Source organism: Globicephala melas, chromosome 4 (genome assembly GCF_963455315.2).
Source record: "Globicephala melas chromosome 4, mGloMel1.2, whole genome shotgun sequence".
In the NCBI taxonomy this organism is placed as follows: domain Eukaryota; kingdom Metazoa; phylum Chordata; class Mammalia; order Artiodactyla; family Delphinidae; genus Globicephala; species Globicephala melas.
Window position 1 is genome coordinate 136,748,451 of NC_083317.1, and position 25,394 is coordinate 136,773,844.

Here is a 25,394-nt window from a genome sequence, read left to right on the forward strand (position 1 = left end):
TTGATGTTCCGACCACCTGGTATTTGTTGCAAAACTACTGTATATCCTGGCTCCCCCCTTGCCTCTTCAGAGCAGTCCCTCAGAGTGATCTGAGAGTCCTGTCTCCCTGGCTTGAAGACCTCAGAAAGTCCGCCGAATAAAACATAACCCTCACCTTCTAGGTTGTGCATTTTTTCAGTCTACAACACCAACCTTTTTCCCTTCCTGATTTTAATCTATAATCTTTTGCCACAGTATACTATAAACATGAGTCTATCAGCTTTTCTGAGTTCTGTGAGTCCTTCTAGTGAAACTTCGAAGCCGAGCGTGGTCTTAAGGACCCTCAACAAAGGAAACTAAGGTGAGTCTTAGATAGGAGATTTCTTCAATAGGAAAATAAAATGCACTAGCCACAGAAGAAAAAAACTGGTAAAAGAAACTTCACTGAAATAATAATTTTCTGCTCATCAAAAGATATCACTAAGAAAATGAACAGGCAAGCCACACACTGGGGGAGGATAATATTTGCAGTACATTTATCTGACAAAGACTTTTATCCAGAATATATAAAGTATTCTTACAAATCAAGAATAAAAAGACAAACAACCCATTAAACACAGACAAACAACCTGGACAGTTCACAAAAGAAGATATACAAATCACCAATATTCTATGAAAAGATGACCAGGAAAATGCAAATTAAAACACAATGAGATAGCATTTTCACACCAACTAGAATAGATAAAATCAGAAAGACTGACAGTAGCGAATGTTGGCAAAGATGAAGAGCAGTTAGAACCCCCATATACTCCTGATGAGAGTGGAAAAAGGTATAATTACTTTGTAAAACAGTTTGTAGTTTCTTATAAAGTTAAACATAGATCTATCCATTAGGACAATTTAATTTCTAAGTGTTTACCCAAGGGAAAGATAAACACCAAAACCAAAAACAACAAACAAAAACATCAAAACACCCGTACAAGAATGCTCTTAGCAGTCTTGTTCATAACACCCCAAATCTGGAAATAACCCAGTATCTATCAACAAGAGAACAGATAAACAACTTGTGATACATTGTATAGTGGAATACAACTCAACAATCTAAAGGAAGAAACTACTGATACATGCAACAACATGCATGAATTGCAAAAACATTATTCTGAATGAAGAAAGCTAGACAAAAATGAGTGCATACTGTGTGGCTCTATTTATGGGAAGCTTAAGAAAAGGCAAAACTAATATAAGGTAATAGAAATCAGACAGTGGTTGCCTTGGGATGAAGGGTTGGAATTGACTGGAAAGGGACACCAGGGAATTCTCGGGTGAAAGAAATGTTCACTCCAGATATATTGTTTTAGATGGTGCTTACAGGGGTATACACAGCTGTCAAAACTCATCAGACTGAACACTTAAGATCTGTGTTTTGTGTACAAATTACACTTAAATTTTTTAAAACAGGAGAAAGAGTTATTTACTCTGCCCTAAACAGGAGATAGTTTTACCAATTTACCTTAATTGGTTAGGAATTAACAACTCTCTTTGATACAAGAGAAAGAGCATTTCAGACATAGAACTGTTTATAGCATAAACTCTTATTTGAGCACAAAAATATCACAAAATTACATTTATATAGAAATCAGTGTCCTTTAAAATTCTGATTAGCCAATTAACTACTAAGGGACTATAACAATGGACTTCTTGGCTTTATGGCTTGGGAAATATCATTAGCATATTATTTCTTTACCATATTTTAGCAATAAAATACTTCTGAGTAAATACAATAAAGCCTAATTTAAAAATCTTGTGGACCATATAAAATGGAAATTGGCCAGAAGAATTTTATAATGCCTTTTAGGGATTCAAAACAGTATTTATTTATTCAGTCATTAAACTAAATACTCACTGAATACTAGAAACAGTGCCAGGTACTGTGCTAGGCCCTGGCAATATGAAGATTCTAGGATTCAGTCCCTGACATCCATATGGTTCCTCTATAAATGAGGCTAGAAAGCATTCAATCATTTCACCAGTATTTGAATGTGTTCTCTGTGCCAGGTACTGAGGAAACAGCAATGACAGAGGCAGATGTGGTCCCTGTTCTCACAAAGCTCAAATTCTAGCATAAGATGACAACTGGCAGAAGAATTCCTGAGCTTCCTGGGATCACGCACTTTCTAGGACATTCTTGTTAGGCCAGGTCCTGAGACGAATGCTCCTAAGCTGAGGCAGATCCTGATCCCAAGGAGAGACGGAAAATTATTGGCCATCAGGCATTCTTGGGGTAAAAATGGACTGGACGCCATCACTACTTCGTCACTGGAGCCCAGCTGAGGAATGTGGAAAACATCTTCAAAGCCCAGCGAACACTCTTATTAGAATCATCTTTCCCTGGCTTCCTGCTGGATCCCATGCAGGGATCCTGACAAGGGGCCATTTGTAGAGGCCTGCCAGAGGCCTGTACCTGCCAGAATTCTAATTCTGGAATCTTTCATTATTGGTATCAGTTAAGTTGTTTAAGCTCTGACACAAGGCAGAGGAAAGCTGGGAATATTAGCACATAGAATGCTATTGCTGATCTGGTGAGTGGGCAGATCAGGAACTGAGCTTGGTTTCTTCCATCTCTACCAAGGTCTCATTTAATCAAGCCAAATATCTAACTTTGGTGATGTGAAATTGCTTAAGCAAGTTAAAAGACCTATAGTTGTGGAGTCTGTAAAAAGGCACCACTAGGGGCTTCCCTGGTGGCGCAGTGGTTGAGAGTCCCCCTGCCGATGCAGGGGACACGGGTTCTTCGTGCCCTGGTCCGGGAAGATGCCACATGCCGCGGAGCAGCTGGGCCCGTGAGCCATGGCCGTTGAGCCTGCGCGTCCGGAGCCTGTGCTCCGCAATGGGAGAGGCCACAACAGTGAGAGGCCCACATACCGCAAAAAAAAAAAGAAAAAAAAAGTGCCACTAGATAAAGTGACGTGTGGCCTTGAGTCACTGCTCAGGCGTGATTATTTCATCACCTCTGCAGAGCACATAAAAACTACACATTCTGAGAAATTGCGTTGGGTCATTTTCAAAACAGAAAATCCATGAATGTTCTGGAATAAAGAAGGTATGAGATTCTACTCTTATTATAAGAGGTTGCAGTATTTAAAAACTATTAAATTCTGTTCCATGACTTCTCAATTGGGCATTTCAGTGGTCATAGATTCCTGAGTAAATTAGATGGGTCTTTCTGAAGACCAGTCACAATTTACATGTGCTTTTTTTTAAAAAAAATATGTATAGCAGCAATTTATGGTTATTTTAGGACAAAACTGGAGCAGAATTTGAGTGTTAAATTATTGTTCTGAGCTCAAAAATTGAATGAATAACAAAATGTCAATTCCCATTTTTAAAGAGAAATTTGCAAGTAAGTAAAATCAGAGCACAGTGAATATTACCCACACACGTAATGGAAAATCTACCACTAAAATACCTAGGCACTTGCGTTTAAAGACTTAATTATAGCAATCCATGGTAAAGCAGAGAAGAGAAATCAGGCTTCTTGATTTCTAGAGATATTCTTATCTCAAAATCACATGTCATCTTTGCATCCTCATCCCTCATTTGGATAAGCAACACAAATAGAAGTCCATTGCCCTAGACGTAGCAAGTATTAGCTCCCTGCTTTCCAGGTGTCTGCCTGCCTCTTGCCTGTCCTCTGCTAACTGATCCCTGCTCGGGGTTCCCCCATGAGGATGTAAATTCCCTCTAGACCATCCCCACTACCTGTCTTGCTGCTCAATGACAGTCCCAATGCATTAACTCTTTAATAGCCTCTATACAGTTAAGAAAGTAGTTGCAAGGCTAATTATGGCTGAAGGGTCCAGCTTGGTAAAAGCATCTTAGGCATTAAATAGCTAAAGGGGGACTTTCCCAAGGATTTTGCAGCTACAATAGTTTCTGATCATGGATAAAGTAGTGGCAGGATACACAAACCTCTGGGGAATAATGTGGTAGTTATAAGGGCTACGTACAGAATTAGGAGTACTATTTGGCAAGATTACCAAGCTTGTCTCAACTTATACTCCCTGTATTGGTGACTAAGGATATCGGTGCACCTTCACTGGTGCTAGCTTGCCCATTCATTCATTCATTCATTCAAAACCACTTTACTGAGGTATAACGGACATACAACGGCTGTACCCATTTAAAGTGTACAACTTGATAAGTTTGGAGATAAGTATACATCTGTGAAACTATCACCACAATCTATGCCATAAACCTAACTATCACCCCCAAAAGTTTCCTCCCACCCTCTTTATCACTACTATTTTTATTTATTTTATTTTTTGTGATAAGAACACTTAAGGTCTACTCGCTCAGCAAATTTTAAGTACACAATATAGTATTATTAACTATGGGCCTAGGCTGTACAGTAGCTTGTGATGATTTACTCACCTCTGCCTTGTTTATTTTTAATTTGCTAATTTGAAAGGTGAAAAACAGTGCTTTATAGGTGTTTTAATTAATTATGCATTTCTTTGATTAATTATGAGTTTGAACAGCTTTTCAAATGTTTATTTGCTGTTTGCAATCCTTCTTTCATTGAGTGCCTACCATATTCTAGGCACTATTTTAGGTGCTGAGGATAAGACAGTTAACAAGACAAACATGCAGAGTTTACATTTCAATGCAAGAAACAAACTATAAAAACAAACTGAAAAGCTGAATAAAAAATGAAAAATACCATTTCAGCTATTAAAAAAAAAACCCACAAAAACAATAAAAAAGCAAATTAAAGGGACAGAGTAGAGTGGTCCATTATTTTAGACAGGGCAGTCAAAGAGAGGTTCTCTGAAGAGACGATATTTGAACACAGACTGAGCAGTAAGTGTGCCATGTGGATTCTTGGGGAAGAACCCAGACACGGGGAAAAGCAAGCTCAGAGCTCCTGAAGTGGGAACTTGTTCGAGAGCTGGAGGGATGGTAAGCAGCCCGGTGTGGCTGGAGTCCAGTGAACAAGAGAGCAGGGTGGTGGGGTTGGAGAGACAGGATCATGTAGGGCCTGCCTTGCAGACCACTGAAAAGGCTTGGGATTTGACCCCAAATGTTTTGGGAAGCCACGGAAGGGCTCTGAGCAGAAGAGTGATACGATTGGACTTGCATAGGGAGATGGGTTAGGAGACCGTGGGGGTGAGATGGGCAAGGCCCCGTGACTTGGTGCCACCACTGCAGAGAAAGGTAAGTGGCTTAGTTCAGGATATAGTTTGAATAGGAGTTGCTGATGCACTTGACGTGTGATATCAGAGAAAAAGAAGAGTTAAAGGCAATTCTAAGGCTTGATCAACTGGGTCATGACATTCATTGTGATGCAGAAACACTGTGGGAACAACAGGTGTGTGGAGGTGGAATCAAGAGTTTAGTTTGGAACATGTGAGTCTGGAGTTCAAGGGAAGAGGTCAGACTGAAGATATAAGTGAAGGACCCTTTAGTCAGAAATGGAACGTAAAGCCATGAACCTGGGCTGAGAACCTCTGGGCAGAGAGGAGTATGTCAGATGTGATGGCCCCTGAAACAGATCTTGTGTTTCTTACTGAACTGTGTAAGTTTCTATACATTAATGATATTATAGTTTGTCAGTCATTTATACTACAAATATTTTCCCAATTTTCTGTTTCCTTTTTGATTCAGTTTATTTTATTTTTGACATCTACTTAAAAACAGTTGTGTAGTAAAATCCACCAGTCCTTCCCTTTGTGATTTCTTCCATTACTTTTAAGGCTAAAAAGTCTAGTAACTAGAGGTCAGACAGACATTTGTGTTTTATTTCTATGTTTGCTTGTTTGAATGAACTTTGATTAACTCAGAGTTTATTCTGGTGTGTGTTAAGTTTATAAGTTGATACCTTTTCAAAAGATTTGTCAAGTTTCCCAGTACCATCTCTGAACTCTTTCTCTCCTCATTTGCTGGTCTGTGATGTCTTCACACACTACACTTTATTTGGTTCAGTTTCAATTTCAAGCTTTGAAATTGCAACAGTGATGATGAGAAATCTGCCTTGCATCCTTACAGTGTTACTTTGTATAAGAATCTCAATCCTTGTAAGTGCTTACAAGGAAATACATAAAACAGAACCAACATTTTTGAGAAGAAAAATGCTGGGACAGAAAGCTAAATGGAAGAAAGACAAAACATGAAGGGGAAAAAGGAAAGGGTACAGTCTATTTCCTTTTTGAAAAAAAAAAAAGTACATGTTGAAAAATGTAAAAATAGAATCATGTATACATACAACAAATACTGAGTAACCTCCCCACACCAGCCAGGATTATCCAGGTGCCCTCAAGTAGTGAGTAAGACAAGGGACCTGCCTGCAGGGGGCTTGACTTTAGCGGGGAGGTTGGGGAGATAGATGATACATACGTCTATGACTTCTGTGAGTAAAGAATGCTATGAAAATAAGATGGGGGCAGTGGGGTAGAGAGTGACCAAGGGAGGTGAAGACAAAAGGGAGGTCAAGAGAGGCTTGTGTGAACATATGGATCGCTAACAGGCACATGAAAAGCTGCTCAGCATCACTAATCCCTAGAGAAATGCAAATCACAATTACAATGAGGTATCACCTCACACCAGTCAGAATGGCCATCATCAAAAAGTCTACAAACAACAAATGCTGGAGAGGGTGTGGATGAAAGGGAACCCTCTTGCAGTGTTGGTGGGAATGTGAATTGGTGCAGCCACTATGGAGAACAGTATGGAGATTCCTCAAAAAACTAAAAATAGAGCTACCATATAATTCTGCAATCCCACTCCTGGGCATATATCCAGACAAAACTATGATTCGAAAAGATACATGCACCCCTGTGTTCATCGCAGCACGATTTACAATATCCAAGACATGGACATGGAAACAACCTAAATGTCCATCGACAGATGAATGGAAAAAGAAGATGTAAGTCAGAAATAGAAAGATAAATACCATATGATATCACTTATATATGGAATCTAAAATATGACACAAATGAACCTACCTACAAAACAGAAACAGACTGACAGACATAGAGAACAGACTTGTGGTTGCCAAGGGGGGGTGGGGAGGGGAGGGATGGAGTGGGAGTTTGGGATTAGCAGATGCAAACTATTATACAGAGAATGGATAAACAACAAGGTCTTACCGTATGGCACAGGGAACTATATTCAATATCCTGTGATAAACCATAATGGAAGAGAAATGTAGATACATGTATAACTGAATCACTTTGCTGTACAGCAGAAATTAACACAACATTGTAAATCAACTATATGTCAATAAAAAAAAAAAACTGTGAGAGAGAGATAGGCTTGCCTTGTGTGAGATATTTGTGCTGAGCCATAAATCCTGAAGCTGAAAAGGAAGAGGGGAGGTGGGAGGAGAACAGGGAAGCACTATGGCCCCAGGCAAGCTCAAGCAAGAAGAAAGAGAAGGGGAGGCTGGAGGAGATGAGGTCACTAGGGGAGGGGCAAGGCAAGAAGACTGGATTATGGGAGGTATTAGGAAGCCTTTGGAGGTTCAAGTGGGAGTGTGATCTAATCTGCTGGAAACTGAGAGTTTACAGGCCGTCCTGTGAAAACTAACCTGGGGGAGGTGGTGGGCAGGGGGTGCAGGGTGGAGATTAGGGGACAGAAGAAGGAGCTCCAGCTGGAAAGATCTTGTATGAAGAAAGTACCTAAGATATACTTTTTAAAAAACATACCAAAACTAAATACTTGACAGGGAGGAAATACAAGTGATTAGACTGTAAGATTCCTGAGGGCTAGGATTTTTGTCTGGTTTGTTCACTATCTCCAATGCCTAGAATACTGAGAGTCTGGCACTCAAGAAGAATTTGTTAAATTAAATGAACAAAGTGACTATAGGGAAAAACCTTTTATTTGTGAACCAAGAATCAGATGAAATGAACAAACAGAAAAGAGTCTCACAGAAGCCTCGTCGGCTACAGAACTGGTCTCATAATTACATAGCCCTTCAAAACATGAGACAGACTTCAATCAAGGATGGGTAATTTAAAAATAACGTGACACTAAGGGTTCAAAATGCAAGTTTAAATTTAGCTGCTTTCTTATAAAATCCTCTCACCCCTCAGACATGAGTTTCGATGTGTCAGGAATTATGTCTTTTTTTAAAACTCTCCCAGTAAGAGCAGAACACATCACGTATGTGTACTCCAGCCATGTATATTTAGGTTGTTGGAATTCTACTGAAGAAAAGCTAGCACAGAGGCAAAACGCTTAAGGAAGAAAATTCGGACAACTTGCAGCATTTATCATGACTAACATTTTAGTCTACCAGAGTAAATTTTGAAATGATGTTCTAATTTGAGATGGTTCTGGTTTGATGAGTTAACTCTTGAGACATCTGAGTATAGTATTATGAAAGAGCAAAACTGTTCATCAACCCTTTATGCCAGTGTTAATTTCTTTTAAAAGTAGGATTTTAATGTTTTTTTATTCCTACAGTGACCCTTAAAACTTCTATGTGTGTAATCACAAATGCACACACAAGATGCATTTATAAGCTTACTGTGTAGTTCTAAAGACAGTTGGGAAACCCAGTTTTAATTTTGTTACTGAAATAATTTAAACATATATTATAGAACTGCTTCTTTTCAATCAACAGCTAGGGTCTAGAAAGAGACTGCGCAAGCAGGCACAATTTATTCAGGTTTCTTAGTGTTAGAAGAACAAAGTTGCCAAACTTCAATCTGTAACAAGTACTCTTAAATTTATTTAATTTTTCACCTTACCACTGACATCAACATACATCCTTTGCTCATGCCTTAGAAAAAAACTCAGATAACTTATTTTACAAAGATTCATTACACGCATTAACCATTGGTATACTCAAATCTGGGAAATTATTTTCAGCAAATGTGTGACATTTCCTGACGATCTCCAAGAATATTTTAGTGACTTTCATCAGAGAAAGAGGACTTACCGGCTTTTATTCATGAGGTCTGCTCCTCGGGCTTTGTAATAATCTAAATTTGGATGGAACTGATAAGTCACTGGTCTTGGATTTCTCTATAGAAAAAAAAAAGCAGTAAATTAAAATGTATAAAGCTATTTAAATTATACATTAACACATAAAAGAATGAAACAATTGTTTTTATATTCTTTCAGAAAAAAATACGTGTAATAATGAAGTTTAATAATTAATGTGCTTGGGTTTTTTTGTTTTTTTAATTTTGCTGCGCCTCATGGCTTGTGGGATCTTAATTCCCTGACCAGGAATTGAACCTGGGCCACAGCAGTCAAAGTGCCGAGACCTAACCACTGGACTGCCAGGGAGCTCCCCGTTTTTTTGTTTGTTTGTTTGTTTTTATTGTTGAAGTTTTGCCTTAACTGATCTTAGTCTGATTAAACACTGAAATTGTTTTAATACATTTTCTTTTTACCTGTTTCATAGTTCACACAGATTTATTCCTTTCATTAGATTTCTTTTTGATAATTTTGATCATTTTCAATATGCCTTTCCAAAATACAATCAGACAAAATTACAACAAAACTGAAATATTATATGAGATTAACCCCAGCATAATCTATGCCTAAGGCCTAGGAGACACAAAGTGTCAAGAAAGCTGCATTTGAAGAAGAGCAAAACTCAAGTTAGTTTTTGATAACCAAAGTGCTATGTATGCCCACTAGATGGCACACCGAGTCTTTCTTCTCCTAAAATGAATGAGTTATTTCAGAATTCAGCAATTCTTTTGCAGTTTGCACTTTCTATGTCATCTATTCTCATATACGAGTTTAATAAGTGCCCAGGTAGTAGAAATACAAAAGCAAACTGACCAATGCACATTTTCATAAAAGCAGCAACACATTGTACTTTCTGGCATGTAGTATTATTTATAAACTTGCAGAAATGTCCTTGAATCATTAGGTTGGGTGTGTGTATTTACATAGGTTGCTATTATTTAATATGTCTATTATTTAAAAGTATCAAGTCCCTCAGGCAAATACAAATTAATCAAATACACTTTCAGTTTATAAAAATGTAACACGTTAATAGCATAACTTAAATGAATACCATCATCTCTGAAAGGTTAAATTATATATATTTTTCCTTAAATAGTTTCTAAAAACTTACAAATAAATGTGTTCCAATGTTTACCTGAACATATAACTCAAGTTAATAATTAGGACTTTGAACCAGAGCATGCCCTGTCCTTTGAGAGATCTAACTAGACATAAAAAGGCTGCATTTTATCTTAACAGAAAATTACCAATATGCTTTGATATCAGTCCTTGGAGACATAATCCCAAGGCACGAATATACTTGCATGTAGGCGGGGGTACATAATTGCTAAGGTTAAATAGTTTGAAATTCATCAAGCTAACAAGCTGCATCTTAAGGCCATGATGGACCTTTTCATTTTCTGCTGAAAAGAGAATATTTACAGAGCTCAACCCTTTCATATCTCTTCCAAGTCAGCCGTAATCATCTGACAAAAATGACAATCCCTTGATTTAGCTCCAGCTACTACTCCACTGGTTTGGTATTCAACACAGTTCTACAATAATCAAATCTGAATTGCCTTGATGAAGATAACTGATGCTTCCATGACTACCATACTATTAAGTCTAACAGTGCAACTTCTAGCTCTCTAGGAATTACATAGGTTTCCTCTTGGTAGCTGATGACAACCTGGACCCAAGCATAACGGGAAAATGAAATAGAGGTCAAAGCCACTGGCAGACTGACAGTGCATTCATGATTTATTTTAAAAATTAACTCGCGTAGGACTATCACTCATAACCAATTTTGTTCTTTATTCTCAGTACCTGGAAACATTTTGTTTTCGTTACTATAAAAGGCTTTTCTTCTCTGACTTTCAACAAATTAATAAAGGATTATGTTCCCCTTTGCTAGAAAACAATGAAAGCAGGGAATGCATGGAGAAATTTTTTGAAACATCTTTATAAAGAAATGACAAGCAATTCAAGACACGAAGTGCTGATCTATCTAAGCACTTAAAGCCATTATTAGGAATAATGATCTAACTTGAACATATGAATGAGGCTCAAGTATTGCTTTCACTGAGGCCTATTTAAATTCCTAGGAGACTTACTAGTATCAAAAGGAGAGGCAGTTTAAAGTGCCACTGTACTGGGATGGAAAAGAAAGAATCAAAAGATGATGTTGAAAAATAGTATTTGAAATGTAAGAAAATAAAATCAGAAGTTATAGTTTAAAGTCATTCAATAGGGTTTTCTATCTGAGAAGGTGATATTGTTACTAAAACAGAAGTATGTGTACACATGGATGGTCTAGACCAGCACTGTCCAACAGAAATATAATGTGGGTCACAAATGCAGGCTTCATATGTAATTTAAAATGTTATAGCAACCACGTTAAAAAAAAAAGAGTGAAAGTAAATGTAATAATATTTTGTTTCATTTGGTATATCCAAAATGTTGTCATTTTAACATGTAATCAATATAAAAAATAGAGACATTTTACATGCTTTCTTTCGTACAAAGTGTTTGAAATCTTGTGTATACTTTACACTGAGAGCACATCTCAGTTTGGACCAGCCACACTTCAGGTGCTCAATGGCCACCTGTGGCTATAGCTACTGAATGTCTGATACCTCTGTAAACCAACATGTGGCTATAGAAATCAACAGGTATAGACACTTATTTAAAAAGGGCACATGCCTTTTTTTATACATTAAGATTCAGTACTGACAGTTCTTTAATTCACCTATAATTCTTCTCTTTTAATTTAGTTTAGTCTCTTCTGAATAAGGTTTTAAAAAGTCAAGAAATTTTGGACCAATATCTTCTCACACAACTATGTACCAAAATGACAGCAATGGTTTCCTTAGCGGGATGAGATTAAATGAGCAGAATTCTAACCTCATGCGATTGAAACATTTTAAAAGTAACATTTGCCTTTCTTATTTCAAAGGATTTTTTTCCAAATAAAATTTAACAGAAATATAACAGTTTTGACTTCTATTTTTTTATAGATCTGGAATTTCCTCTAAAATGTAAGAGCCACTAGAATTCTACACATATAAAACTCTGTATGTAAGAAATACCAGACCCAATGACAGTTTTAAGTTCTCATTGTGTAGGACATGTGATGTGGACAACTTTATTTTTTTTAATTTTTTTAACATCTTTATTGGAGTATAATTGCTTTACAATGGTGTGTTAGTTTCTGCTTTGCAACAAAATGAATCAGTTATATATATACATATGTTCCCGTATCTCATCCCTCTTGCGTCTCCCTCCCTCCCATCCTCCCTATCCCACCCCTCCAGGCGATCACAAAGCACTGAGCTGATCTCGCTGTGGTGGACAACTTTAAAAGTATGTCTTTGCAAAAGATTGGAACAATTAGTAATTATTTTAAACCCACTTTCACACAGTCAGGATTCCAAATATTATAAGCTTTTCCAAGCCAATGTACATTAAAAAAAAAAAAAAAGCAAAAACGAAAACAACAAAAAAACCCACTTCTGTTTATTTGGGGGAACTTTTCTTCAGAAGAAAAAATGGTAATTATACCCTAACTTATATTGGTCTGTGTACAGAGGAATACCAATTATGTTTCATGACCTGAGAAGTCTACATAACTATACATGAAAATGCAGAAATCACAAATTCAATCCACCCTGGGTTTACCATGCCTTTCCTAGACCAACCTGGATGGACTTGAAATAAATCTTCCACAAGATTGCAGCTAATTAACTTCCCAAGTACCACTCCATCCTTCTCTGTTAACAAGCTGTTGGAGCTCTTCTTAAGGCTTTCTCTTCAGCATGTTACTTTATGGTAATAGAAGAATGCTGAAACTCCCACCTGTGGCACAGATAGGCTGAAATCTGGGGAGGCAGCTTAGAGCCTTGTGGACAAAATGACTTACAGAAGCAGGATAGATAACAGTAGAAACAAGTATCCTAGAGGGAACTATACGGAAAAAAACCAAAACAAACCAAACTCGTGTGGTACTTCTGAATTTTCAAAATGCTTTGGTTAATTTGGTACGATCAAATCAATTTACAAGTAGTGCTTAAATGACAGCAATCAATGTTAGGGACAAAACTGATTGAAACCTAACCTCTACGTTATAGTTAACATTCTTCACTTCTGAGTTCTATATTATACGATAGTAAGCTGTACCTTAATGTAATTTCAGGTAAAACACTCTGTCCCTTACTGAGTGTGGCTTTTGATGGTGGACAACTCCCCTCCTCTCTACTCTGTAATAGAAGTCCCTCCCTACCACCCTTACCCGCACAGTAATATTTCAGGACTTTAAGTTCAAACTCACTTTGCTATGGTAGTGTGCAAAGATATTTAAATGCTAACCCACACTAAGTACAACTAACCACAAGAAGTGAAATTAACCACAAGATGAAATGTGACAATTTTCCTTGTTCTGAGACTGGTGAAATCAAACTCATCCAACAAAGGTCATCACAAATAGTACTTTCTAGACTGATCCCCTAACTCCCTTCCCTCACCTGAGGATGATAATCTCCTTTTGCATTGTTAATGGAAACTCCAGAAGGAAAAGAGTCTGAGGTACTCATCCTGCTTGGAACAACACATCGCCTGCCTTTCAAAGGGCTGGCTATTTGTAAACACACGTAGAACTGAACGGAGCAAAAGATAAGCAATTCCAGTGATCCCTGTTCTAATCTATGAATGTACCAGCGGGAGGTAAAGAAGAGTAAAAGTGTTACGTTAGAAACAAAGGGACTAAGGTAGACCTAACATCTGCTTTAGAGGCACTGGCTGCCAGGCAGGGGAGGCCAGGGATCCGGAGTCCGGGAGGTTCAAGTCCAGAGCCCGCCCCTCCCATGCCTGGCTGGGAAGGAGTCAATTTACACTCCGGCTCAGGTTTTCTCATCTGCAACATAATGGAAAGGATTAAACGGGACAATGAACATTAAGTGCGGCACAGTGCTGGGCACTTCGTAAAAACTCAATAAAATGGAAGCTACAATTACCTTCTGATACCACTGAGCACTGATAAACAGAACTTTGACAGCAGATCTGACAGCTTGATGACTTGAAATCCATGATAACAAACAGGTAGAGAAAGCAGTGTTTCGTCCTTCTGATAACCATATATAAACTTAGGGCAGATTTTACCAAACATTCCACTTTTTAAAAAGTAAAAACACATATTTAGGAAAATATATCATGCACACTGGACCTCATATGTGGGGAGAAAAGCTGTCTTATTTCTCAGAACAGGAGTACGTACATACATACAATTTTTAAAAAATTGTAAAACCACATACTATTAATGCACAGTTGTTTGCCAGCTAATGAGGTTACAGTAATTAAAGTGATTTCCTACAATAAGTCCAAATTATTATTTTTATAGTTTATTGGTTACAATTTTTACATTAAACTGATAAAGTTCCTGTAGCACTTGTTTACTAAAAAAGGTTAATTTATATTTACAATATAAATACAATGTCTGTTCGGCATGAAGAAAATACTTGACAAATGAAGCATTACTTAGTGTGCTTTCCCCTAATGCCTTGCTACCAACTCTTAATTTTTAGCATGGCAGATTAGGGGAAGAATAAGGCTCAGAAGGAGAAACAGCACTGTAAAAAATACGTCGAATGTTTCCCTTTGATGAAAAATGAGACTCTTATTTTAGTGAATATGTTATTGCCTCAATGCTGGGGGAAAAGCAACTGCCATTAGAAAAACGAATTGCTCAGCTGTTTATAAGCAAAAAGCTCTGGGGGAATTTCTCAGGACCCCAAAGGCAAAGCATTACAGGGTTATGCAAACATATGTTGCAGGTGTTTTAGGGGAGACAGGTGGGCAAAACTCAGCCCTGGAAGAGGAATTAGTTTAATACGCTGTAGCTGAAACGACGTAACCTAAATGCATCCAAGTGCAGGGCTGCCACGGCACCAGTGAACCAGAGCTGCAGAGCAAAAGCTCTCCCTAAAATAATTATCTTGTTAGTGCCAAGCAAACAGCATTTTTTCCTTCTTGTAGTTTTACAGAAAACAAACACTGTCAATTACTTTTTCTTTTTTTTTTCCCCCCCAACTAAAGGTATTTTAAACTTGGAACAAGGAACAGCCTGAAACAGTGATAATTATCCAAAAAAGATAAGGATGAAGTATTGTTGCCTTCATTTAAACAAATATTCCTAAGAAGACAGTTTGTTGTAATATCCCCTCTTTGGTTCACTAGGCAACATTATATTTATCATAATTCTCCTAAAGCCTAAGATATTTCTATATTAAAATGCTAATTTTGTCTTTTCTTTTGCCTGTAATTAAAGCTGGAGAGATTTGTGATCTGATATTCACTGATTGCTAGAGGGTCCACAAAGGTCTCAACATTTCTGTTTCTTATTGCTACATACTGCCCTCTTCATTAAAATTAGATAGAGTAACACAGTGGATCAAAAAGGCAGCCACTATAATCCTAAATGCTCACAAAATTCCCTTAAAAATATATATATATAAATAAGTGGCATTATCTAGATATTGCTGTCAAACCTAGATTTGTATTTTATTTCCTTCATCATTTATCTAGGAGTTGATTTTCTTTTTATATTATGTGCTATTGAGACAGTACTGATTTACCGTTATGTATTTATGTGTAATAGTAATACTGAACCATCCCTTCCTTATATAAACCACTTTCCCTTTTTTTTGTTTTAAGAACCCATGCCATGAATTAAATGCCAAATGCTTTGCATAAAATAAGTTCACAAAACATCAGATTTGGAAAAACAAAATCTAGTTTGGTTTTTTTTTACAACATTACAAAATCTAAAACGTGGATACCACATAGACCTTCATCAAAAAAAAAAAAAAAGAAAACAGATCTTTTTAACAAGGTTGTAAATGAGAATTTCACTTCAGTACCAGATTAAAATGACCTCTGGTTTATATACTAATAGTTCCTATGTCTTTTGATAGGAAATATATATTACAGATATTAGGTATTAAGACAGCGCATTTGACAGAAAAATTTCGGTAATTTCAATCTATGAATCTACAGATTAAAACAAAAAGGGAAAAAAAAGAGAGAATTTAAGAGACCTTAAAAAAAAAAGGAAGCAAAAATTGTTAATTGTTAAAGACACAGACAAAACCTCTGAACCCATGCCAGCCTCATTTTACATACTGAATAAGCCCAATTCCCTAAAGTGACATCCACATCTATACCCTGGCAAGCCAAGATCTCAGATGGCAGAGAAGCATTTTAAACCACCTGTGCGTTATGCTCGGCTGTAGCTTCATACAATAAGTAGACACCAAAAGAGAAATAATTTTTTTTCCTTTTTCTATTGTATTTACATTTTGAATTTAGCATGCAGGAAGATGCCAGATTAACATGCCCCCATATCTATCTATCTATCTATCTATCTATCTATATACATATATATATATAAATAGGGAAAGCAGTTCATGTTTACACATTTTCTTTGTTACTAATCCTGGGCCTCAAAATATTCCTTTTAGGTAGTTGGTGAGCTCTGTTCAGCAGCACTGAACTCTTCACCTTTTCCCTTCCTTGAATATGAGCAGAGTGGGGGAGGAGCAGCCTTACTTCAATGGTTTAGAGACAACTGGAAACCCATTTATCTTTTCCTTAGACTGAAGGTTCCCAACCGTCAATGATACAAAGCAAAAAAGGAAAGAGAGAATCTCAAAAAAAAAAAGAATCTTAAATATTCCATTTTGGGAAAGAGACTTAAGAAACTAAAATCTCAGATATAAAAATTACCATCGTAAATTTTTATTTTTAGAAATGTTAAAATAATTTTAAACAAATTATCATCAAAATAGAAGCTATTTACAAAATGGTTTTAGGAGTTTTGAATCCTCAAGAATAAGTCTATGTGACCCCATAGGTCTGAGAACCCTGTTTTGAGAAATTTTACCCCATCTTCTTCCCTTTCGTGACCTGCTATTGTAATTGCCAAGGCAACAAAAGCTGAGCTCCTGCACTGAGGTCTGGTAAAAGAAAGCCTTGCACAGTCACACTTCTCATGCAATATTGGGAGTAACTTCAATGATAAAACATCTTGCAATTAAAAATTCTATTATGTAAATACAATTTTACTAAGGTCATTCACTTACACTCTATCTTTTCTGATACTTTTTAGGATAACCATGAAGTATTTACACTGAACTTTAAAATGTCCAAGAGAGAAATTAGACAGCAAACATAGGGTTTCCCTGGTGGCGCAGTGGTGAAGAATCTCCCTGCCAATGCAGGGGACACGGGTTCAATCCCTGGTCCAGGAAGATCCCACATGCTGTGGAACAACTAAGTCCATGCGCCACAACTACTGAGCCTGCGCTCTAGAGCCCGCGAGCCACAACTACTGAAGCCCGCGCGCCTAGAGCCCGTGCTCCGCAACAAGAGAAGCCACCGCAATGAGAAGCTCGCGCACCGCAACGAAGAGTAGCCCCCGCTCGCCGCAATTAGAGAAAGCCCGCATGCAGCAACGAAGACCCAACGCAGCCAAAAATAAATAAATAAAATAAATTTATTAAAAAACCAAAAAAAAAAAACTGCTAAGCCTCTATGTCTGGTATTAACATTTCAGACCACTTCTTAGAACCCTAAACCCAGGACATGACACATCTGGGGCTGGGCAAGTTCCACCGTCCCGCCTCCCCAATGACTCCCGTGGTGCGATCCCACTGCTGCATGACCAGGACCCTCACTGTGGTTCAGACCTGTCTTAATTTTTCTGTTGACTGTATCAAGTCTCTAATCTCGTGTCCCTCTGATCTGTATATATAATGCCACCAGAATCACCTAAAAATATAGGCCTGATTTTTTTTTTTACCTCCTTTCAGAACTAAGTTCTGAATCAAGTCTCAATTACCAACCAAATAAAGTTCCAATTTCTTAGTGTGACATTCAAGGACCTCCATGATCCGGGCCCTAAAACACTTCTCATATCACCCACCATGTACCCCATGTTTCACTCACCACAGTCTATGGGCATTCCCCACATCTCCAGACTTTAGGTAAACGGTTCTCTCAGGTTAGAGTTGTCTACACACTGTTCTCTGCTTTCTGGAATCCTTCTCATTCTTAGTCAAATACGCCTCCTGTGTGAAGCCTTTTGTGAATTTCCACATCACTCCACCGCCTCCATTCTAACAGCGTGCTAATTTTAAGTTGATTTTGCATTTACTCCACCTTGCCTTGCATGATGGTTACTTGTATACATGTCTGTCTTGCACGTAGAGTGTAAGTTCCCTGAGGGCTGAGTCACGTCCAGATCTCCCTTCGTATCCTCTCTGTCTCTTGCAAAGTGTCTGGTACATGGTATGATCTATGAACTACATAAAACGAAGAGCTCGCCAGAGTCTGGCCTTTAAAGAAAGAGCTGCAGAGAACTAGGGTGAAGATCCATCTGACCTGCTCGTCCGCATGACTAATGGAAGGCTCAGAGAGTAGCCCACACAAGTCCTGTCCTCAGTGTGAGGCCAAAGGTGCTGCCATTACACCCAGTTTAGAAAGAAGCTCCAAAAAGTCTAGCTGGCAGTGAGTGTGATCTTATGCTGCTCCCAAAGTTTCTCTGGATGAACAGAAGCCTAACTCACTGAGTCCAACGTCATGATCACAATTCAGGTCACAAAAATGGAAAGAAGTCCAGTCAGCAGACATCAGAGTGGACACGAGTTGGCCATGACTACCTGACCACACCCCTGTTTGGTGGGTTATTTCACAAAGGAGCAGTTGGCTGAGTGGCTGTGGATGGCACCCTGCTTTATAAAGAAGAACACGGGCAATATAATTAACTTTTCCTAATTGAGTTGAATTCCTTGCAGGCAGTAGGTTGTCTGACTATTTCGTTTTGTTTTTCTGGTGTGATATTGTCTTTTGTTTGTCTGGGTCTTCATAGGAGTTTTACTAGGAAATTGAGAATCTGGATGTCATTTTAAAACCAAGAGGTGCTATCTAAGCTGGATGGCAAGGGAGGTTGTGACGCTGCCAGTAGGAGAGGGGCAGAAACAGCAATCCATGTAGAAGGGAGACAACACAGAGCTAGGGTGAAGACACTATGGAAAGAAACATTCTTCTGTCTTTATCCAGCCAGCCAGCCAGCCACCCATCCATGAATCCTTCTATCCAAATACCTCCTATGTGTCAGGCGCCGTGCTAGATACCAGCAGTACAATGGTGACACAACAGTTATGACTCTACCATTAAAGAGCGGGAGGATGAGACAATGAAATAATTACACACATCAGTGCAAGACCATGCCCGTGCCGAGTGCTTAGATAAGGGAAGTATAGGGTGCGGTGGAAGTGCAGAATGGGGTGATTTTATTTCATCAGAGAGATCAGGGAGGAACTTCCCAGAGGAAGTGACGATGAACAGCAGTCTGAAGGAAGAGGGATTGTCAACTATGTTTGAGTTGTGGGGGAAGGTTCCAGAGAGCAGCAGTGCAGCAGTGAGGAAAATTCTTGTCATTCTTGGAGCTCTCAACAGCCTTGAAAATGTGACTTCTTTTTCTAGACAGCACTATTTAATGATCAATGATGTCTAGAACCTTCAAACTTTATCTGTCTATACACCTACATTAAGAAGCAGTAGATAATTTTATTTTTTAAAAGGTTAGCATTTATTTATTTATGGCCACTCAGTGCGGCCTGCGGGATCTTAGCTCCCCAACCAGGGATCAAACCCGGGGCTCCCCTGCAGTGGAAGCACGGAGTCCTAACCACTGAACCGCCAGGGAATTCCCAATAATTTGTAGAAAATCAACAAATAACAATACAGTAAATTATTCAGGGAGGGGCGGAGTCAAGATGGCGGTGTGGGAAGACGTGGAGTTCACACCTCCTCACAACTGGCTGCCTGCTGGAGGCTGGTCCGGGACCTTGACACCCAAGGAGACAGGAAGAACCCCCAAGCGAACTGGTAGAATGTGGGGGGACTGAGGGGGCAGGAAAAGTGGAGGCTGGATGAGACTGACGCCCCTGAGGAGCGGCTGAGAGGGGGGAGGGGTTCCCATGCCTGGAGGGACCCTCGGGAGCTCCGATCAGGTGGGAGCGCACCCAGCGTTTCCCCTGCCCAGTCAGACAGGGAAGTCTGCCCAGCTCTCCTGCCGGGTCCTACACCCTCAGAGGCACCCTCTGGGCCACACTGGTCCTGGGGGTGTAGGAGGGAGGCCAGGGCAGAACAAGAAAGGCAGGCAGGTGGGGCCCTCCAGGACTGGAGGAGCAGGGGGAGGAGCGAGGGTGTTTGCCCCACCCACCTGGGCCAGGGAAGCCTGTCGGGCTCCCAGGCCAGGCCCCCTGCCCTGCTAGGCCACCTCCCCCACACTGGGTTGCACTGGTCCCGGGGGGTAGGAGGGAGGCCTGGGGAGAGCAGGTGTGGCAGGCGGGAAGGGGCCTCCAGGAGTGGAGGAGAAGTGGAGGCTGGACGGGCCACTGGGGCCCAGGAAGCCTGCTGGGTTCCCAGGTGGGGTCCCCAGCCCTCTGAGACCAGAGGCAGGAGGCACGCCTGGGCCCCTTCTGTTCCGATGAGCCTAAGCCCCACCCCCACACCACCCAGGGCCTTTTCCAACCTGGTGGGTCCAAAGCATAGGTCCCACCCACAGCCCAAACCCCACCCCTGCTTAGGGCCCGCCCTCCACAGCCAAGGCCTTTTCTACCTCTTTTTTTGTTTTCCCTTCTCCTCTTTTTTACTAGTGTGGTTCTGTTTTACCTTCTGGTTGTTGTTTCATCTATATTTTAATTTTTATATTCTTTCTAACATATCTGTTAGTTTCCTAGTCTAATTTTATTTTTTACTGTTATTGTTCTCCTTTTTTTTTTTCTGCCCCAGATGGCTTGCAGGATTGTGGTTCATGAGCCAGGGGTTGGACAGAAGCTCCTGCAGTGGGAGCTCTGAGTCCGAACCACTGGACTAACAGAGAACCTCAGATCCCAGGGAATATTCATCAAAGTGACGTCTCCTGGAGTTCCTCATCTCGGCACCAAGACCCAGCTCTAAACAACAGCCTACGAACTCCAGTGTTGGAAGCCTCAGGCCAAACAACCAGTAAGACAGGAACACAATTCCACCCATCAAAATAATAATAATAATAATAATGAGATGGCAAAAAAAATATGTCACAGATGAAGGAGCAAGGTAAAAACCTACAAGACCAAATAAATGAAGAGGAAATAGGCAATCTACCTGAAAAAGAATTCAGAGTAAAGATAGTAAAGATGATCCAGAATCTCGGAAATAGAATGGAGGCATGGATTGAGAAAATACAAGAAATGTTTAACAAAGATCTAGAAGAACTAAGGAACAAACAAACAGAAATGAACAACACAACAACTGAAAAGAAAAATACACTAGAAGGAATCAATAACAGAATAACTGAGGCAGAAGAACGAATAAGTGAGCTGGAAGACAAAATGGTGGAAATAACTGCTGAGGAACAGAATAAATAAAAAAGAAGGAAAAGAATTGAAGACAATCTCAGAGACCTCTGGGACAACACTAAACACACTAACATTCGACTTATAGGGGTCCCAGAAGAAGAAGAGAAAAACAAAGGGTCTGAGAAAATATCTGAAGAGATTACATTCAAAAACTTCACTAACATGGGAAAGGAAAGAGTCACCCAAGTCCAGGAAGCGCAGAGAGTCCCTTACATGATAAACCCAAGGAGAAACACACCAAGACACATATTAATCAAACTAACAAAAATTTTAAAAAATCTCAAATAAAAAATCTAACCCTATACCTAAAGCAACTAGAAAAAGGAGAACAAAGAAAACCCAAAGTCAGTAGAAGTAAAGAAATCATAAAGATCAGAGCAGAAATAAATGAAATAGAAATGAAAAAAACAATAGCAAAGATCAATAAAACTAACTGGTTCTTTGAGAAGATAAAATTGATAAATGCTTAGCCAGCCTCATCAAGAAAAAAAGGGAGAGGATGCAAATCAATAAAATTAGAAAGGAGAAATCACAACTGACACCGCAAAAATGCAAAGGATTATGAGACTACTACAGACAAATATATGCCAATAAGATGGACAACCACAAAGAAATGGACAAATTCTTGGAAAGATACAATTTCCCAAGATTGAACCAGGAAGAATTAGAAACTATAAACAGACCTATCACAAGTAATAAAATTGAAACTGTAATTAAAAATCTTCCAACAAACAAAAGTCCAGGACCAGATGGCTTCACAGGTGAATTCTATCAAACATTTAGAGAAAAGCTAACAATGATACTTCTCAAACTCTTCCAAAAAATTGCAGAGGGAAGGAACACTCCCAAATTCATTTTATGAAGCCACTATCACTTTGATACCAAAACCAGAAAAAGATATCACAAAAAAAGAAAATTATAGACCAATACCACTGATGAACATAGATACAAAAATCCTGAACAGAATACTAGCAAACAGAACCCAGCAACATATTAAAAGGATCATACACCATGATCAAGTGGGATTTATCCCAGGATGCAAAGATTCTTCAATATATGCAAATCAATCAATGTTATACACCATATTAACAAATTAAGGAATAAAAACCATATGATCATCTCAACAGATGCAGCAAAAGCTTTTGACAAAATTCAACACCCATTTATGATTAAAAACTCTCCAGAAAATGGGCAGGGAGGGAACCTACCTCAATATAATAATGGCCATATATGACAAACCCACAGCAAACATCATTCTCAATGGTGAAAAGCCAAAAGCATTTCCACTAAGACCAGGAACAAGACAAGAATGTCCACTCTCGCCACTCTTATTCAACATAGTTTTGGAATTCCTAGCCACGGCAATCAGAAAAGAAAAAGAAATAAAAGGAATACAAATTGGAAAAGAAGATGTAAAACTGTCACTGTTTGCAGATGACATGATACTATACATAGAAAATCCTAAATATGCCACCAGAAAACTACTAGAACTAATCAATGAATTTGGTAAGGTTGCAGGATACAAAATTAATGCACAGAAATCTCTGGCATTCCTATACACTAACAATGAAAAATCTGAAAGAGAAATTAAGGAAACAATCCCCTTTACCATCACAACAAAAATAAAATACCTAGGAATAAACCTACCTAAGCAGGCGAAGGACCTGTACTCAGAAAACTATAAAACACTGATGATAGAAATCAAAGATGACATAAACAAATGGAGAAACATACCATGTTCTTGGATTGGAAGAATCAATATAGTGAAAATGACTATACAACTCAAAGCAATCTACAGATTCACTGCAATCCCTATCACACTACAACAGCATTCTTCACAGAATTAGAACAAAAAATTTTTACAATTTGTATGGAAACACAAAAGACCCCAAATAGTCAAAGCAATCTTGAGAAAGAAAAATGGAGCTAGAGGACTCAGGCTCCCCAACTTCAAAGTATATTACAAAGCTACAGTAATCAAGACAGTATGGTACTGGCACAAAAACGGATATAGAGATCAATGGTACCGGACAGAAAGCCCAGAGATAAACCCATTCACATACAGTCACCTAATTTACGACAAAGGAGGCAAGAACATACAATGGAGAAAAGACAGCCTCTTTAGTAAGTGGTGCTGGGAAAACTGGACAGCTACATGTGAAAGAATGAAATTAGAACACTACCTAACACCATACACAAAAATAAACTCCAAATGGATTAAAGACCTAAATTTAAGTCCAGACACTATGAAACTCTTAGAAGAAAACATAGGAAAAACACTCTGTCATAAACCACAGGAAGATCTCTTTTGACCCACCTCCAAAGTAATGAAAATAAAAACTAAAATAAACAAATGGGACCTAATTAAAAGCTTTTGCACAGCAAAGGAAACCATAAACAAGATGAAAAGAAAACCCTCAGAATGGGAGAAAATATTGGCAAATCAAACAACGGACAAGGGATTACTCTCCAAAATATACAAACAGCTCATGGAGCTCAATATCAAAAAAACAAGCAACCCAATTAAAAAATGGGTGAAAGACCTATATATAGACATTTCACCAAAAAAGACATACAGATGGCCAAGAGGCACATGAAAAGATGCTCAACATCACCCTAAATATCTCAGCAACTTCCAACAGGGTTATTTGCTTATTTTTAATTTCAGTTGATCTCTCTACAACATCTGTCACTAACCATTTCCAGGTACTTGGGATTATCCACACTTGGACAATTATAATTCTATTTTCTCATGTGGTATATCTATATACAATGGAATACTGCTCAGCCATGAACAAAAAAAAGAAGAAATCTTGGGACAACATGGATGGACCCTGAGGGCATTAGGCAAAGTGAAATAAGACAGAGGGAGAAAGAGAAGTACTGTATGACCTCACTTATATGTGGAATATAACTAATAAACAAACAAAATAAATAAATGAACCAAAACAAACACGTAGATACAGAGAACAAAGCAGTGGTTATCAGAGGGGAAGGGGCAGGGGGAGGGTGAAATGGGTAAAGGGGTCAACTGGAAGGTGACACAAACTAAATTTTTGGTGGTGAGCACATTGTAGTGTATACAGAAGTAGAAATATAATGTTGTATACATGAGACTTATATGTTATAAATCAATGTTACACCAATTAAAAAAATAAAATTAAAAAAAATTAAAATATAAGTCTATCCCCTCATGGCTTTCCACATTCTGAGTCTTCTCCACATGTTCCTTCCTCTTTCCCTGTTATGTCCTGTCATTCCCTTCCCAGCTCTCTTCTGATCTCCCCAACATACCATTCCTGAGATCACTTGCATTCCCTCAACTACAATTAATATCCATCTTCCAAGATTTCTAAACCTGTATCTCTATTCCAGATCTCTCCTTTCAGCTCTAGACACACATTCCCAGTTGTCTTCTGGACATCTCTTCCTGGATATCCCACAACCTACTCAAAACCAACTCATTATCCAACCTTCTTATACCTAAACATTCTTGCAAACCTGCTCATCCATATATTTTTCCACCGACTCAATCAATAGGTGGATACCTTGGAAATACAACTAACTGTTCACCATCCAAAGCTCTGGATCCATTCACCAAGCCTTTGTTGACCCTGTCTTAAATATTCCTCAAAGTTATTCTCTACATTTTCTGTTTTCAAGAAGCTCATAAGTATGTCTTATTTTTTTAAAAAAGGAAGGAAGAAAGAATGAATGAAGAAAATGAGAAAAGAGGAGAGGAAGGAAACAGAACATTCATACTATCTATATTCTATTGTTTGCTCTCCTATAGCAAAAGGAATGGTTGGTAGGAAATGACTCTAATTTTCATAATAATATATACACACACACACACACACATTAAACCAGCCAGTGAAATCCTTTAGGGCACCAAACTGTGTTATTTCTGTGATAATGAAATCTCTTCTCCCTTGTTCAATCAGAGGTCAATTTCTTTTAAATGAGTAAGTCCTAAATATATTCTGAAAT

General features: G+C 38.6%; 1 protein-coding gene and 1 non-coding gene across 7 annotated transcripts in view; both read right to left on the bottom strand.

Annotated features, from left to right (window-relative positions):
• TBC1D5 (TBC1 domain family member 5) overlaps positions 1–25,394 on the bottom strand; it is a 546,696-nt gene that overhangs the window by 82,846 nt on the left and 438,456 nt on the right. For all 6 annotated transcript variants that reach the window (XM_060298634.1, XM_060298636.1, XM_060298635.1 and 3 more), the window contains one exon: positions 8,924–9,009. In XM_060298634.1, coding sequence (XP_060154617.1) covers positions 8,924–9,009 — 86 coding nt within the window. The remainder of the gene's footprint in view (positions 1–8,923; positions 9,010–25,394) is intronic.
• On the bottom strand, positions 9,205–9,276 carry TRNAQ-UUG (transfer RNA glutamine (anticodon UUG)). Its single transcript has one exon. It is a non-coding gene; the product is annotated as a tRNA-Gln (tRNA).